General features: G+C 64.1%; 2 protein-coding genes across 2 annotated transcripts in view; both read right to left on the bottom strand.

The window, feature by feature from the left end:
* Positions 1-908: 908 nt before the first annotated feature.
* GAREM2 (GRB2 associated regulator of MAPK1 subtype 2) lies at positions 909-7,674 on the bottom strand (the record flags this gene model as incomplete). The annotated part of the gene is made up of 6 exons (XM_083858315.1): positions 7,504-7,674; positions 6,057-6,197; positions 4,423-4,553; positions 2,692-3,798; positions 2,048-2,211; positions 909-1,725 (listed from the first exon to the last, which is right to left on the bottom strand). The coding sequence occupies exons 1-6, from the start codon at positions 7,613-7,615 to the stop codon at positions 909-911; spliced, it is 2,472 nt and encodes an 823-aa protein (XP_083714441.1). The 5' UTR covers positions 7,616-7,674.
* A 3,093-nt stretch (positions 7,675-10,767) lies between these two features.
* The window catches only part of RAB10 (RAB10, member RAS oncogene family), a 47,012-nt gene continuing 41,130 nt past the window's right edge, over positions 10,768-16,649 (bottom strand). Inside the window, exons 5-6 of the mRNA XM_083856656.1 lie at positions 15,516-15,617; positions 10,768-13,148 (exon numbers count right to left, since the gene is read on the bottom strand). Coding sequence (XP_083712782.1) covers positions 13,065-13,148; positions 15,516-15,617 — 186 coding nt within the window. The 3' untranslated portion in view covers positions 10,768-13,064. The remainder of the gene's footprint in view (positions 13,149-15,515; positions 15,618-16,649) is intronic.

The following is a 16,649-nucleotide window of genomic DNA, read 5'->3' as shown; positions in this document are numbered from 1 at the left end:
TGGTGTGCTGGGTCCTGCAGAGGGGCAGGATGGCAGCAGTGCAGGACAAAGCACTGTCACCTCTGCCCTCACTCGGGCTGTGAGGAGCCCCTGCCCTCACTCGGGGCTGTGAGGAGCCCCTGCCATCACTCGGGGCTGTGAGGAGCCTCCCTCTGCCTCGGGGTGACCCTGGCAGGGGATCCTGGCAGATGGACTGGCCTGTAATTGCAGATCGAGCAGCCAAAGGCCAGAAGGGCCCCCCGTGGGGAAAGATCAAGTTAAACTAAAAGGCTTTAAATCTCCGGGCACCTGTCACTGGGCTGGCCCCTCCTCCCTCCCTTTTCCTGCTCCCCGGCAGGCCTCGGGCAGGAGCTGGAGGCTGCTGCTCTTCGTGTCACCTCTCCCTCTCTTTCAAAGCTCCCAGAGCAAAACTGGGCCAAGACATCTCATCTGGCTCTGCGGAGTGCTGGGGGAGGCACGGGCTGGTAACATCCCTCCAGCCCTCCTGGGGAGTTCAGGAGGCTGCAGGGATGTGCTGGGGGATCCCTCAGGCCAAGGGGCTTCACTGCAGGCCCTGGGGTCCCCCCAGGAGCAGCTCTGACAGCAGCGTCCGGCCTTGGAGGGGGACAGGAACCATTTCCCAAGAGATGGGCAGGGTCTGCACGGAGGGGAGGGACCCCTCAGAGCCCCCATCCTCCCCCCCGAGCAAGGGTCTTCTCCGGGGGCTCGTTACTCTCCCGTACATTTATTATGCTAATCCACAAGGATTAAGTTAAACCAGCCGACGCAAAATCCAGTGTTTTCCAGCCCGCTGGGGCCAAAATTACTGTCCAGTGTTATAACGGGAAGAGGGCAGGGCTGGGCAGGGGGGAGGAGAACCTGCAGCATCAGAGCGGGTCCGGGCGCCTCGGGGGGCCCCCGGCGCGGCCCTAGATCTTGGGGCGCCAGCCCTTGATGAACTGCATGATCTTCTTCACCTGGAGCTTGGTGAGGCGGAAGTCGTCGGCCAGGATCTCCTCGCTGAGCTGCACGAAGATGCTGCCGTCGATGCGCTCGCGGGCGAAGAAGCTGACCACGTCCTCGGAGAGGCCGATGAAGCGCAGGCACTTGGACACCTCCTCCAGCGACAGCGCCGACAGGTCGGCGGGGGGCAGCCAGGCCGGGGGGGCCGCGGCCTCGCCCCGCGCCGCGGGCGGCACCTCGATCACCCCCTGGGCCAGGTAGAGGCGGGTGACGCCCTCGGCGCCCCGCAGGACGGCGGGGGACAGCGGGGCCGCCCCCCGGAGGGCGATGCCGTCCCCGTCCGGGCCCTTGGGGGGCCGAGGGGGAGCCGCCGGCTCCTCGGCGGGGGCGAAGGGCTCGGGCGAGGAGGAGGAGGAGGGGGCGGCCGGGGCCGAAGGCGCTTTGGACCACTCGGGGTTCTCCGGCCACTCGGCCGGGCCGGCGAAGGGGTTGAGCGCCCCGAAGGGGGCGAAGCGCTTTTGGGGGTGCGGGGGCTTGAGGCGGGGGCAGCTGCGGAAGGGCTTCAGGGGGGGCTCGGGCCCCAGCAGAGGCGTGGAGCTGCCGCTGCCCGTGCCCGGCTCGGGGAACGCCCAGGGCTCGGACCAGGAGCCGGGCGCGGGCTGGGCGGGGGGCGGCGGCCGCGCGGGGGGCTCGGCGGCCTTGCAGTCGGCCCAGGTGCAGGGGTAGCAGTACAGCGAGTAGGCGTCGGGCGAGGGCGAGGCGCTGCCGCTCCGCGGGGCCGAGCTGCGGGCCGAGAGCGGTGTCACCGTTACCGCGGCCAGGTGTCCCCAGCCCCGGCCAGGTGTCCCCAACCCCGGCCAGGTGTCCCCAACCCCGCGAGGTGTCCCCAGCCCCGGCCAGGTGTCCCCAGCCCTGGCCAGGTGTCCCCAACCCCGCGAGGTGTCCCCAACTCCGGCCAGGTGTCCCCAGCCCCGGCCAGGTGTCCCCAACCCCGGCCAGGTGTCCCCAGCCCTGGCCAGGTGTCCCCAGCCCCGGCCAGGTGTCCCCAACCCCGGTCCTCCAGGGACCTCCCCCCGCCCGGCCCCGTGTCCCCGGAGCCACTCACCCGTCGTGGAGCCCCGAGGAGTAGTAGGACAGGCTGGGGCTGGGCGAGGCCGCGGGCGGCAGCTTCGGGCAGCGCAGGGGGCCCGGGGGGCTGCAGGGGGCCGGGGGGCGGCCGCCCCGGGGCGGCACCGGGGGCGCGTTCAGCAGCCGGCATTCCTCCTTCACCTGCAACGGGGCAGCGCCGTCAGGGCCCGGGGGGGGCTGGGGGTCCCCGCGGCGGGGGAGGGGAATGAGGGGCTCGGGGGCAGCGGCTCCTGCCGAGCCACGAGGAGACCTGGGGCCCTCCTACCCCACGGTGCGAGGAGACCGAAATATCGGGGTGCCCCCTGCTGAAGGGGGGCTGGAATTTTGGGTACCCGGTTGTGTAGGGGAGCCCAGACACCCCACGGCTGCGGCAGCCCAGGAGCTTCGGGTGCTCGATGTGCAGGAGCCTCGGGGCACCGCGGGACGGGGGTGTCCCTGGGGCTCTGGGAAGGGCAGCTCTGGGAGCTGAGCTCTGCAGGTTTGGGTGCCCAAGCGGAGTCAGGGAGGTTCCCCGGGGCCAGGGGGCAGGGAGGGGTCGGGCTGCCCTGCCGTGGGGCTCTGGAGCGCCCGACAGGCTCCCGGCGATCCATCCCCATCCCCGGGACGGCGCCGGGCTCTTACCGCCTCCGATTTGGGCGGCACCGGGGGCGGGGTGTCCCCGCGGGGCTCGTCCCCGGGGCGCTGCGGGGACCCCAGCGGGGGGACAGCCCCGAAGGGCACCAGGTCGGGCCGGCCCCCGCCCCCGCCCAGCTCGCAGCAGCTCTCCGGGCTGGGATTGCTCCACAGCTCCTCGTAGGGAATCTCCGGCGGCTCCTGAGTCCTGAACTCGGGCTCGGCCCAGTCGGGCGTCATGTACTCCCGCTCGGGGTCGGGGAAGTCGGGCAGCGGCGGGCGCGGGGAGCCCCCGGCGAGGCCCCGCGGGCCCTGGCAGCGGGCGGGGGGCTCCCGGGGACCCCCGGCGCCGCAGGCACAGAGCGAGAGGCGCTGCAGGGGCTGGCTGAGCTCCTCGCGGCCGCGGGCGGGCAGGCAGAGCCGCAGGCGCCGCGGGCTCGCACATTCCTCCAGCAAGTCCGGCTTGGCCTCCCGCACGGCCCGCGAGTACTCGTCGGGGTTGAAGCGGTCGTGGCAATACGCGGCGCTGTCCCGCAGCAGCTTCTCCAGCTGCGGGTCCCCGGCCAGCAGCCCCTCGGGCAGCTGGAAGCGCGGCATGTCGGTGAGCAGCAGGAAATGGAACGGCACCAGCTCCTCCCGGCGCAGGATGCAGCACAGCACCACCGTCTTGGAGATGATGCTGACCAGCTTGTAGCAGTGGCCCTCGCGGATGGCGTGCAGGTCGTAGGGGTTGCGGGCGGGCCGGCTGGGCACGGCCACGTTGACGGGCAGCCGCACCTTCTCGATGATGCTGCGGATGGTGTGCTCGCCCTCCTGCAGCCGCAGCTCCAGCGGGCTGCGCGTGCTGAAGCGGCCCTTGCACTGGAAGGGGAGGCTCAGGCTCTCGTTGGTGCGGTGGTTCATGCAGATCAGGCACGGCATCTTGCCCTTCACCTGCCGCGGCCCCGCCGCCGGCGCCGCCTTGCCCAGCTTGCGCAGGAGGGTGTTGAAGCGCGACTTCTCCTTCACCGTCTTGGCGCACAGGATCTCCGCTTGCCCCATCAGCGTCAGCTCGTCCCCCGCGTTCAGCGTGAAGTTGTAAACCTCGCTGTCCTCACTGAACTCGCCCGACACCACCTGCCCGGACAGCCCCGAGGTGGCACCCGCTGCCCTGCCCTGGGGCCACTGATAGAGCAGCACCATCCCTGACATCCACCGCCATCCCTGAAATTCCACCACCCACCCCTGATGTCCCACCACCATCCCTGGTGCTCCAGCCCCACTCCTTGACATCCCACTGTCCTCTCCTGATGTCCCAGCACCGACCTCTGCTTTCCCACACTCCCCCCCTCATTCCCACCCCCTGCAGGGGTGTCCTGCCAACACCCCCAATGTCCCACCACTCCCCCCTGCTGTCCCACCGCCGACCTTTGCTGTCCCACCGTCCCCTCCTGATGTCCCCCCAACCCGCCACGTCCCTGTGGCCTCACCCCTGTCCTCGGTGTCCCCTGACATCCCACCACCAGCACCACTCCCTGCTGTCTCCCGGTGTCCCCTGCTGTCCCCCGGTGTCCCCTGCTGTCCCCTGCTGTCCCCTGCTGTCCCCTGCTGTCCCCCAGTGTCCCCTGCTGTCCCCTGGTGTCCCCCGCTGTCCCCCAGTGTCCCCTGCTGTCCCTCAGTGTCCCCTGCTGTCCCCCAGTGTCCCCTGCTGTCCCTCAGTGTCCCCTGCTGTCCCCCGCTGTCCCCTGCTGTCCCCGGGACCTTGACGCTGAAGGTGATGGCCTCCATGACGAAGATGCGGTCTGGGAAGATGCTGGCCACCTCCTCCACGCTGTTGAAATACTGCACGGGCTCACGGAGGTCCCGGTCCTGCTCCAGCAGTTTGAACTTCCCTGCGGGGACCCCCCGAGCCCAGCGAGGTGAGAGGAGCCCGACCCCTCACAGGGACCTGCTGTCACCCCCCCCCGGGGCCAGCACAGCCCTTCCCGGGGGCAGCCACCCCTGAGCCCCCCCACATCTTTGGGACACTCCTGTGGGCTTTGCCAGTGTCCAAGTGCTGCAGGGGGCCCCCAGAGCATCCCCCGGCCCTGCACCCCCTCCCCAGCAGCACCTGGGGGGTCTCTGGGTGGGACAAGGCACAGGGAACACGGGGTGTCCCAGCAATGGCACCCCCAGAGCTGCAGGGACCCCCCAGAAGCGTTCCTGTGACCCCAGAGCAGCCCAAACTGCCAGGGGTGCCCATTACCCCCCAAATCCCCTCCCAGAGCACAGTGACCCCCCGCCTCGGGTGGGAGAGGAGCTGGGCAGGGAGCGGGGAAAGGCAGGGCCGGGAGCGGGGAAAGGCAGGACCGGGAACGGGGAAAGGCAGGGCCGGGAGCGGGGAAAGGCAGGAACAGGAGAGGGGAAAGGCAGGGCCGGGAGCGGGGAAAGGCAGGAACAGGAGCGGGGAAAGGCAGGACCGGGAGCGGGGAAAGGCAGGGCCGGGAGCGGGGAAAGGCAGGGCCGGGAGCGGGGAAAGGCAGGGCCGGGAGCGGGGAAAGGCAGGGCCGGGAGCGGGGCAGCCGCAGGCACAGCAGAGCCGCCCGCGGCATCGGCTGCCGGGGCCGGACCTGAGGGGAATATTAATCCCCGGGACACCAGAGCTGCTCGCTGGGCTCGGGGGCACCCGCGGCTGGAGCCGGCTCAGCCCCAGGTCGCGGGGCGCCGCTGTTAACACAGTGCCCAGCCCCCCTCGGGCCCCCGCGGGACGGGTGATTAACCCCTCCCCCGCTCCATTTCCCATGATTTATTTATTAGCAGGACTCATTACCGCCATGGAGCACTTAGAGGGGTCATTAAGGCTCTGGCGGCTGCCGGCAGAGGCAGCTCAGCACCTTCGTCTGCACTGCCGGCCCCAACCAGCCCCTTCCTCATCCTCATCCTCATCCCGGCCCCAGCTCCTCCCCAGCCCATCCCATCCATCCTCATCACTCTCCCTGTCCCCATCCCTTCCTCATCCCATCCAGCTCATCCCTGTCCCTTTTCACCATCCCATCCTCATTTCTGTCCCGTTCCCAGTTCTATCCCATCCCCATCTCTGTCCTTGTCTGCATCCCATCCCATCTCCATCCCATCCCATCCCATCCCATCCCATCCCATCCCATCCCATCCCCATCCCATCCCATCCCATCCCCATCCCATCCCATCCCATCCCATCCCATCCCATCCCTGCCCCCTCTGCAGCTCTGCCAGGGCTGGGGGCAGCCCCCAAACCAGAGCATCTCCCACCCCAGACCGGACTTTACTGGAGCAGCCCCAGAGGGCGGGAGGGGCAAAGTCCCGTCTCTGCTGGCCCAGGACACCATTCCCGCTGTCCCCGCTGTCCCCGCTGTCCCCGCTGTCCCCAGCCCCCCCACCTGGGTACTGGAGCGGGATGTCGATTTTGGGCCCGATGACGTAGTGTCCCTCCTCCAGGCTGTGCGCTGTCACCGTGGTCCACTGGCGGCACGAGTGGACCAGGAGCACGTCCTGGGCTGTCACCCCCTCCACGCGCTCACCTGGGGGGGGACAGCGCTGTCACCGGGCCAGCCCCCCCCAGCCCCCCCCCCCCCGGCCCTCCCCGCCCCCGGCGCCTCCGGCCCGGCCGGAGCGAGGGATGAGCAGGTGCCGCTGCCAAGAGCCGCCAGTTGCCCAGGAAACAATTTCTTTGTCCCCCCTGAAAAGCTGCAGCCGCCGCAAACAAGAAGTTTATTGAGTCGGGGCCGGCGCAGCCCCCCCGGGAGCCCTCCAGAACCGCGACCCCCCCAGGGCCCCGGCACCCCCCGCAGCCGGGATGGGCCCCAGAGGGGACACGGCCACGCCGGGGGTCCCCTGCAGCCCCTGCTCCCCACCCGGCCTGGGCGGGGGTCACAGCCGGGCCCCCCCAGCCAGGCCTGTCCCAGGGAGGGCGGGGAGGGGACACGGTGACTCCCAGCCCCCCCAGCCCGGTGCCAGCACCTGCAGAGTGACACCCGGGAAGGGACAGCGGGGAACAGTGCTGGGCCATGGCCGGGGGCAGCGGGAGCAGCCACAACTCCCCCCTCACATCCCCTGAGCCCCCCCCTCACATCCCCTGAGCCCCCCCAGCCGGGAGGATCCGACCAGAGCCGGGAGCAGCTCGGGCTCACCTGGCCTCAGCCTTCCTCCCTTCCTCCCTCCTCCTCAGCACTCCAGACTCCTTCTCCTGGCTCCTCCAGGCTTTCTCCTCCTCATCCCTTCAGCCTCTTCCAGCCTCCTCTTCACCCCTCCAGCCTCTCCTTCTACTTCCTCCTCACTTCCTCAGTCCCCGTTCTTTCTCCTCACCTCTCCATCTTTCCTATCTTCCTCTTCATCCCTCCACTCTCCATCCCTCCCTCCAAGCTTTCCTTCCTTTCTCCTCCTCACTCTCAAGCCTTCCTCCCTTTCCCATCCCTCTGCCCTCCACCGCTCCTGATCCTCATCACTCCGACCTCCCTCCCTCCTCTTCGTCCCCCCAGCCTTCCTCCCTCCCTCCCTCTTCCTGGTCCCTTCGTCCTTCGTCTCTCCCTCATCACTCCAAACCTCCCTCCCTCCTCGTCCTCACTCTCCAGCCTTCCTCCCTCCTCCCCATCCCTCCGCCTTCCACCCCTCCCTCCTCCTCATCACTCCATCCTTTCTCCCTCCTCCTCATCACTCCAGCCTCACTCTCTGTCCCTCCATCCTCCCTCCCTCCCTCCCCTGGACCCTCCAGCCTTCCTCCACCCTCCTCCTCCTCCTCCTCCCCATCACTCCAACCTCCCTCCCTCCTCCTCCTCCTTCTCGTCCCTCCAGACTTCATCCCCGGTCGCGTCCTCCCGGGGGGCTCACCCTGCCCGAGGCAGACGAGGGTGGGCAGGCGGCACTGGCTGACGATGGCGTCGAGGGGCAGCGCCGCGGGGCTCCAGCGGAGCCGGGCCAGCCCCGCCGCGAGCTTCTCCATCGCATCGCGGCTCAGGCCGGCCCCGGGCCGGGCTCCATCGCCGCCGCCGCCGGGCCGGGGCCGGGGGGCGGCGGGAGCGGGGCAGGAGGAGCCGCCCCCCGCCCGCCCCCGGCCCCTCCTGCCCGCCCGCCCCGGCAGGCGGAACCCCCCCGGCGGGGGCGGGAGAGGCGGCGGCGGGCGGGGACCCCCGTGCGGGACCGGGCATCTCCCCCCAGCCCCCCCCAGGACCCGGATATCTCCCCCCAGGGCCGGGCATCCCCTCCCGCCCGGTTATCCCGCCCCAGGACCTAGATATCTACCCCCAGCGCCGGGCATCTCCCTCCAGGGCCGGGCATCCTCCCCAGGACCTGTTATCCCCCCCCCCAGGACCCGGTTATCCCCCCCCAGGACCCGGATATCCCCCTCCAGGGCCGGGCATCCCCCCCAGGACCGGTTATTCCCCCCTAGGGCCGGGCATCCCTCTCCCTCCATGGCCGGGCATCCCCCGGCGGGGCCGCTCCGGGGGTGTCCCGGGCGGAGGTTCGGGTCTCTCTGCCCGCCGGGGGAACGGGCCGGGGGCGCCCCGGGGACTCTCCCCCTCCCGTCCCCTGCTGGAGGCGGCGAGTGCCGGGAGCTGCCGGGGGTCCCAGGCGGGAGCTCTCGGGGGTCCCAAGGGGCCCGTGCGGGACGGGGGGACCCCGATGCCGCCCCACACCCCGATGTCCCCGCCCGGATCCCCCGGGCCGGAGCAGAAACGGCACCGGGAGAGAGGGAAGGGACACGGCAGTCAGGGGGGACCCTCGGCAGGGACATCCCCGCACCCTGGGGACTCCCGGCCACCCCGAGCTGGGACAGGGACCCGGAGTGTCCCCGCACCCCTCGGTCACTCAGCCCGGGGCGGAGAAGCCCCGGTCCAGCTCTGGCCTCCTCCGCCCCCCGCCCCGCTCCTCGCCGCATCCCTGAGCCGCCGGGGACCGGGCTGAGGAGGATGAAGGAGGGGAGGAAGCAGCAGGTGCCTGCAGGGCCAGCGCCCGGCCCGGGGGACGTGTCACCGTGTGCTGTCCCCTGGCCCGTCACTGTCCCCCAAGCCGAGCACGAGGGGAGGCGGCGGGACAGGGCGGAGCGGGGATGGAGCACAGGGGAACAGGGATGGGATGGAGCACAGGAGAACAGGGATGGGATGGAGCACAGGGGGACAGGGATGGGATGGAGCACAGGGGGGACAGGGATGAAGCTGGAGCAGGGATGGGGAAGGAACAGGGAAAACGATGGAGCGGCTGCAGGGAAGGAGCGGGGATGGGAAAGGAGAAGGGAAAGGGAGGGAAGAGCTGCAGGAAAGGGGAAGGGACAGTGAAAGGCACGAGTGGAACAGAGCAGGGACAGGATTGAGGCGGGACGGGGATGGAGCCGGGCGGGGACAGTAGGGAAGAGGAGGAGGATGGGGAAAGCCCAATCCCCCCTGCCGGAGGTGACACGGCCCGGCAGGACCCTGGGAGCTGTTGGACGGTGTGTCCATGTGGGGACAGTCCCTGCCGGGCCCTCCCCGAGAGCCCCTGGAGCTCCCCCCCAAATCCCCCACCCATGGGTGCTCTGGGGGCTCCTCCCCAAATCCCCCACCCCTGGGTGCTCTGGGGGCTCCTCCCCAAATCCCCCACCTCTGGGTGCTCTGGGGGCTCCCCATCAAATCCCCCACCCCTGGGTGCTCTGGGGGCTCCCACGCCGCGATTCCCGGGACGGGGCGGATTTGGGGTCCCTGAGCCGCTCCCCGCGGCCTCGGCCCCGGCAGGGACTGCCCAGGACCGGCCGTGACACACTCGGGGCTTTATTGGCACCAGGGCACGAAAACAGCCGGACACCGGCGCCATGGGAACGGGGACACCGCGGGAACGGGACACTGTGGGAACAGGGACACCGGGGCTCTGGGGACACCGCGGCTTTGGGGACACCACGGCAATAGGGACACCATGACATTGGGGACACTGTGGGAACAGGGGCATGGTGGCATTGGGGACACGGTGGCAGTGGGGACACTGGCAGGGGGACACTGTGGGAACAGGGACACCATGGCAGTGGGGACACTGTGGGACACAGACACTCTGGGACACAGACACTGTGGCAGTGGGGACACGGTGGCAGTGGGGACACCATGGCAGTGGGACGCTGAGGGACAGGGACACTTTGGCAGTGGGGACACCGTGGTGCAGGGACACTATGGCATTGGGGACACCATGGCAGTGGGACACTGTGGCAGTGGGGACACTGGCAGGGGGACTGTGAGGGACAGGGACACCGTGGCATTGGCGACACTGTGGCAGTGGGGACACTGTGGCAGTGGGACACTGAGGGACAGGGACACCATGGCAGTGGGGACACTGAGGGACAGGGACATGGTGGCATGGGGACACTGGCACTGGGGACACTGAGGGACACGGTGGCAGTGTGAGGGCAGCAGTTGAGATGTGTCTCTGCTGTCCCCGTCCCTCGCGGGGCTCTGTTGGAGGCACATCCCGGCCCCCGGAATTCCCAGCTCGGGGCTGGGGAAGGGGCAGGGGGGACGGGCAGGGGGGACACGGGCACGGCCACCGCTCCTTCCAGCCAAGGCCCGCAGAACACGGACCAGCTGCTCCCCAAAACACGCCGGCGGGGCCCCAAAGGACACCTCACACCCCAGGCCGGGTGTCCATCCCCTGGAGGCTCCCCCGAGGCCTCCCCGCACTCCCTTCCCACCATCCCGCCCTGGGAAAGCACCTCCCGCAGCTCTGGGAAAGGCAGGAGGAACAGCTCTGCCCCGGCCCTGGCGGCCTGAGGGTTTGGGGGACACTCATCCACCCCCGCCGGAGCCAGAGGGAATTCAAGGGGCTCAGGAAGTCGCCACTGCAAGTTTATAAAAGCTTTTATTTGCTCTTGGTACGACCAAGAATGGGACAGTGATCTTTTTATACAATTTGATACAGTAAGTGGTACAAAAGAATGTGTTTTAAATAAAAAGCCAGAGTGGAGTAGCAAAAATATTAAAAGATTAAGTAAAAAATCGTCGGCATGGGAATTAATCCAAGACCTTGATGCTGTTTTGTTTTATTCCACTGTCCGGGGCCGAGGGCACGAGGCGACCCCGGCGGGTGACACGGCCGAGCTCGGGTTTGTTTAGCGGGACCAATTTCATCCTTTAACACTTTATTTTATTTTATTTTGGTGACCAAAGGGCGGGGCCGGGGCAGGGGGGCTCTGCTGACACCTCCCGCTGCCCTTCTCCACTCCAGGGGCTGGGCTGGGGCTCCAGGCAGAGTCTCACAAGCCAGTCTGGACTAACCTCGTCTGGAACTAGCAGGAGTTGAGACACCAGCAGACATCAAGTTACTGCAAACTCCTCCGACATGATCATTATTATTATTATTATTTTAGGGTTTTTTTATCTGTTTCAGCATCGGCCCCGCCTGGCGCTGCTCCTGCCCCGCCGGGGCAGCTGGAGCTTGGACAGAACAGAAATAACCCGAGAGAAACAGCTCAGTTTTACTGACGGGGAGGGACCGGGGACAGCGAGTGGCACCAGGGGGGGCCCGGGCTCTCCCTGTGTCCACAGAGGGGTCACAGGCAGGGAGCCGAGCCCTGCCAGCAAATAAAGAGCTCATGTTTAAAACAAGGATTATACAAAAACACCCCTTGATGTAGATTTCGCCATTTTTTTTTTCCCTTTTTGATCACCTTTAGAAAGTGCAGATTCAGCCCAAAGCAGGGGGACTCTGTCCAAGGCTGAGCCCGGGCCACTCGCCTGGGGAGGGGGGACACACAGGGGACAAAATGCCAAACACGGGGGGACAGGGGGAGACACCTCGGGGAGTCCCCGCGCGGGAAGGAGCCGCTCCGGCCCGGGGGTTCCATGTTAAAACACCGTCATTTCATTAAAATTCACTCAGCGTTAGCGACTGCGGCTGGGCCAGGAGCGGGGCCGGGAGCGGGTCCTGAGCCCCTCCTGCGGCAGGGCAGGGCTGGCACGGCCGGGGACAGGGACAGGGACAGGACAGGGCCAGCAGGGCCGGTGACAGGGACAGGAGCAGCAGGACAGGGCTGGCACAGCCGGTGACAGGGACAGGGACAGGGACAGGGACAGGACAGGGCTGGCACAGCTGCTCCATCCCACCAGGACCCCGCTCTCACAGCCGGGATCACCCACCGGGATCCTGCGCTTTGGATGCTGGAAAAGTGTAAAGTTTCCAGGGAGGTAATAAATTAAATCTGCCCTCTGGCCGGTTTGTTTTCCTTCCCTTCCCTTTCCTTTCCCTCTCTCTGCACCCAGCCCGGCTCAGCCCCGGCCCCGCAGAGGGGACAGAGGTGGGAGCTCGTGTTTGTTAATAATGAACTGCTGTCAGTTTGGGGGATCCTTGTTATATTCATACACAGAAATAGACAACCACATCACCCTCCATAAAACTAGTGCATGCAAATAACTCTTCCATAAGGGACAGGCCGGGGCCGGGGGAGGAGGGGTCACTAGTGACGGACAGGCCTAGGGGGGGTTAGTAGGAATCTCAACATTTTTTTTTACCTCGGAAGCTAAAATCAGTGCTTTGTATTAAATTTTTTGGCAAACACACCGCGTTGCCATCCTTTCCATTATTAACACATCACACCATGGAGAAATGCAAATCAAAGCAGCATGCAGGCAAAAAAGAAAAAAAAAAAAAAGAAAGAAAAAAAAAAAAAGAAAGGAAAGAGTGGCAAAGTGAGAAGAAAAAAGAAAAATGGCAGCAGGAAGAGTTGGGAACGGCGGGATTGCCAAGAGGAGACACAGCAGGTTACATGGAGTTTGCTTTTGTTTTGCACCACCCTTTGTCCTCGATGCATGACACCAACGTTACAGAAAGCAACCACTACAGAGGTCAGGACTCAATGGCACGGGGGATGGGATGTCTCCTGCACATGCTTCCACCAGAAAACAGAAAAGAAAGTGAAAATAAAAGTTCCTTTTTCCACATAAGGCACAGGACAAAGAAACCCCACTCACGGACTCAAGGCGAAAATGAGTTTTTTTTTTCCTGGCTCTTTTGCCTGATGCATCTAGAGAATATGGTGACTCAAGCACATGATCCATGACAGAAAATTCCACTGTTGTACAAAATCAATTGTTAATTCTAACCTTTATTCTTATACAATTTGCAGAAGAGAGTCGAGTATGATTGCTCTGGGGTGTTTAATGGCAGGAGGGACGGGACTATAATACAACCCAAACGTAGTGGTGAGTTGAGCAGGGGACATGGAAATGAAGTCACGGAGATGAATTTCCTATACATGTGTCGAGAAAACTCGGAGTAGGCAAAGCTGTCCTAGCCGGAAAACCAAGGGGAGGCAGGAGCTCGTTAAGATGAGGAACAAAAACATTGGTTTCAGGTTAAAAAAAAAACGGGCAGAGTGGTTTGTTTTTGCAGCGAGAAAAAAGGGGCGGTGGATGGCGATTGGTGAGAGAGGAGAAGGTTCAGCAGCACTTGCTCTTCCAGCCCGTCACCCCACCGCCACTGCTGATATCTACATTTTCACTGTTGGGCTCTTTTACAGGGGTCTGCAAGGAAAACAAGTGAACACAGTTAGATGGCTCCAGAGATGCCCAGGACACGCTCAGGGCTGGGGAGACAGCGGCTCGCAAGGACTGACATCACCAGATGGAACTGGGAGTTGGCTGGGCACAAAGGGCTCCACAGTTGGAGATCCTGCACAAAGATTTCCACAGAAATGCAGGGAATCCTCCCCCCACTCCAGCACAAATGTGCAAAAGCAATTTAAGGATTTTTTGTTGTTGTTGTTTTTGGGTTGTGGGTGTTTTTTTTTTTTTTTGGTTGGTTTGTTTAAAATAAACAAGTGGAAAGCTGGGAAAAAACCCAGTGCTTGAGCTGGGGCCGCCCCAAAGTCAACTGGAACTATTTTAGGTCTTGCACACAGAGCCAGTGCTGGGTTTGGTGGAGTAAGGACATCCCAGCCTGCAAACAACACAAGCTGAACCCAGATTATGTGACCTAATGACCTCCAAACCCCACAGTTTTTAGGGATAAACTGGGCTTGTTCCTTGGGCTGTCCTGGGACAGCAGCTCCCGAGGACACACAGGCTCCTCCTTGTCACAGGACAGAACTTGGTGACACCAAAGCCAAAACCCCACTCCAGTGGGTTTGATCCAACACCAACATCTACATCCAGCTGTTTGGAAAGGAACCTAAACCCTCACCACACTTCAGTCCCCACATTCCTTTTTTAACTTTCCTTGTCACAGCCTTGCAAAAGAACCCCAGGGATAACGACAGAGGCTAAAAATGAAGATTTAAGGCCCAAAGGTTGGTATGGTTTGTAGCCTGACCTCCTGTTTCACCAAAGGCCAGGAGTTTTCACCTCGTTTATCACACAAAGCTTGTCAAAAATGGATTAAGACATGACTGAGAACTGCAGTGACAACTGGGTGACATTATCCACATCATTCACAGGCAGAGGGAGGAAGGCAGGGATGAGACAGGCTGGGATGGGGTTCATTTGTGTAGGAACAGGAACACAAGTGCCAGGGTTGGCCAACCCCTGTGTCTGGAGCTCCACAGAGTTCCCATGACCTGCTCCTAGGCAGGGATGTCCCAGCACAGGGGTTTGTGTGTACCCTGAGCCCTTGGCCATGGCACCACACCCCATGGAAACGGCCCCAGAGCCACACAGAGCTCCAGCCCTGGAACACCTCAGAGCCACCTGAGGGAAGCTGATGCATTCTGTACTCCTGACAGAGGTGATGGCCACAGGAACAGCAGCACCAGCAGCTCTGGGCTCACAGGGATCTGCTACAGGCCCTGTGCTGGCACTACTGGGGCACCTCCAGTGCTGGGGCAGCTCTGGGCCCCTCCTGACAGGAGAGACCTGCAGGGGCTGGAGCTTGTCCAGGGCAGGGAACGGAGCTGGGGAAGGGAATGGAGCCCCAGGAGGGGCTGAGGGAGCTGGGGAAGGGAATGGAGCCCCAGGAGGGGCTGAGGGAGCTGGGGAAGGGAATGGAGCCCCAGGAGGGGCTGAGGGAGCTGGGAAGGGGCTGAGCCTGGAGAAAAGGAGGCTCAGGGGGGACCTTGTGGCTCTGCACAAGTCCCTGCCAGGAGGGGACAGCCAGGGGGCCTCGGGCTCTGCTCCCAGGGAACAGGGACAGGACAAGGGGAAATGGCCTCAGGCTGGGCCAGGAGGGTTTAGACTGGATAGAGAGAACAATTTCTTCCTGGAAAGGCTCTCCAGCCCTGGCACAGCTGCCCAGGGAGGTTTGGAGTGCCCATCCCTGGAGGGATTTAAAAGCCCTGTGGATGTGGCACTTGGGGACAGGGGTCAGTGGTGGATGTGGCAGTGCTGGGGGATGATTTGACTTGGTGCTCTCAGAGCTTTTCCAGCCTCACTGACCCCATGGCTCCATGGCCCACTGCACCTCTCAGGAAAGGGAGCCAACCCCCAGATGTGGAGGTGCAATTGAACCCCCAAGGAAATGCCATGGCTGGGAAATGATTCCTGGGAGCACAGCTGGGAGTGGCAGAGCTCCCTCCTGTCCCACCCTCCACACCTGAGCACTGCCCAAGAGCCCCCAGGAGCTGTCAGTGCATCCACAGAGATGGTGGCAGGAAAGGACAATTCTCTCCACGTCAATGGAAATGGTTTAACTCCAGCACAGGCACAACCACCATGAGTGTAAGGACCAAACAAACAGGAATTTCAGTTCCTTGGCTCTGATGGATGTTACTCCCTGCAGGCAGCCCCCCCACAGCAACAACACATCTAACAAGGTAGAGAAGTTCAGCCCTGCTCCTTCAGGGACTCCTTTGCCTCAGCACAGCAAAGTCAAACACTGCAACAACACAGGTGAACATCACAACAAGGAGAGGTGGAATTCCAGGATATTTGTCCCAAAGGAATGCTGTCAGCACCTACCTTTCGAAGAATGTCTTCTGCTAATGTGAGGAATGCCTTCTCAATGTTTATATTTGCTTTTGCACTAGTTTCAAAAAACCTAATACCGTGCTCCCTGGCAATCTGCAGCAAACAGAGAGAGGGAGGTTAGAGATCCTGGGGATATTCCAGCGGTGCCGCCACCACTTTGGGGTCAGCAGTGTTTATAAAGCAGGGAATACTGAACTGGACAGGAGCCCAGGGGTGCCCAGGTGGGTAAGAGCCCTCTGGCCCCTGGGCTGTGGCAGCTCTGGGGGGGCAGCAGGGCCAGGGCAGTGTCCTTGTCCCCTGTGCTGGCACTGCTGGGGCACCTCCAGTGCTGGGGCAGCTCTGGGCCCCTCCTGACAGGAGAGACCTGCAGGGGCTGGAGCTTGTCCAGGGCAGGGAACGGAGCTGGGGAGGGAATGGAGCCCCAGGAGGGGCTGAGGGGGCTGGGGAAGGGAATGGAGCCCCAGGAGGGGCTGAGGGAGCTGGGGAAGGGAATGGAGCCCCAGGAGGGGCTGAGGGAGCTGGGGAGGGAATGGAGCCCCAGGAGGGGCTGAGGGAGCTGGGGAAGGGAATGGAGCCCCAGGAGGGGCTGAGGGAGCTGGGAAGGGGCTGAGCCTGGAGAAAAGGAGGCTCAGGGGGGACCTTGTGGCTCTGCACAAGTCCCTGCCAGGAGGGGACAGCCAGGGGGCCTCGGGCTCTGCTCCCAGGGAACAGGGACAGGACAAGGGGAAATGGCCTCAGGCTGGGCCAGGGCAGGCTCAGCTTGGACAGCAGCAGGAATTTCCCCATGGAAAGGGAGCTCAGGCCTTGGCACTGCCCAGGGAGCTTTGGGGTGCCCATCCCTGGAGGATCCCAGGAAGGGCTGGATGTGGCACTGAGTGCTCTGGGCTGGGGACAAGGTGGGGATCAGGCACAGATTGGACTCGATGCTCTGGGAGCTTTTTCCCATCCTCAGGGACTCTGTGACTCCCTCAGCCCCAAGAGGCACCAGCAGCACCAGCCAGGTGAGGTGACTCAGAAGATTCAGCACTTCACAATTCAGAACAATTAAAATCTACTAAATAATCCCAAGTTTGTGTCTGGGCCCAAGAGGACAGACACCACACACTGTCACACTGTGAGGAACTT

Source organism: Zosterops lateralis (assembly GCF_965231275.1).
Source record: "Zosterops lateralis genome assembly, chromosome: 3".
NCBI classification, from domain to species: Eukaryota; Metazoa; Chordata; class Aves; order Passeriformes; family Zosteropidae; genus Zosterops; species Zosterops lateralis.
Note: the sequence above shows the minus strand (reverse complement) of the source record. Positions and strands in the feature narration are given on the sequence as shown.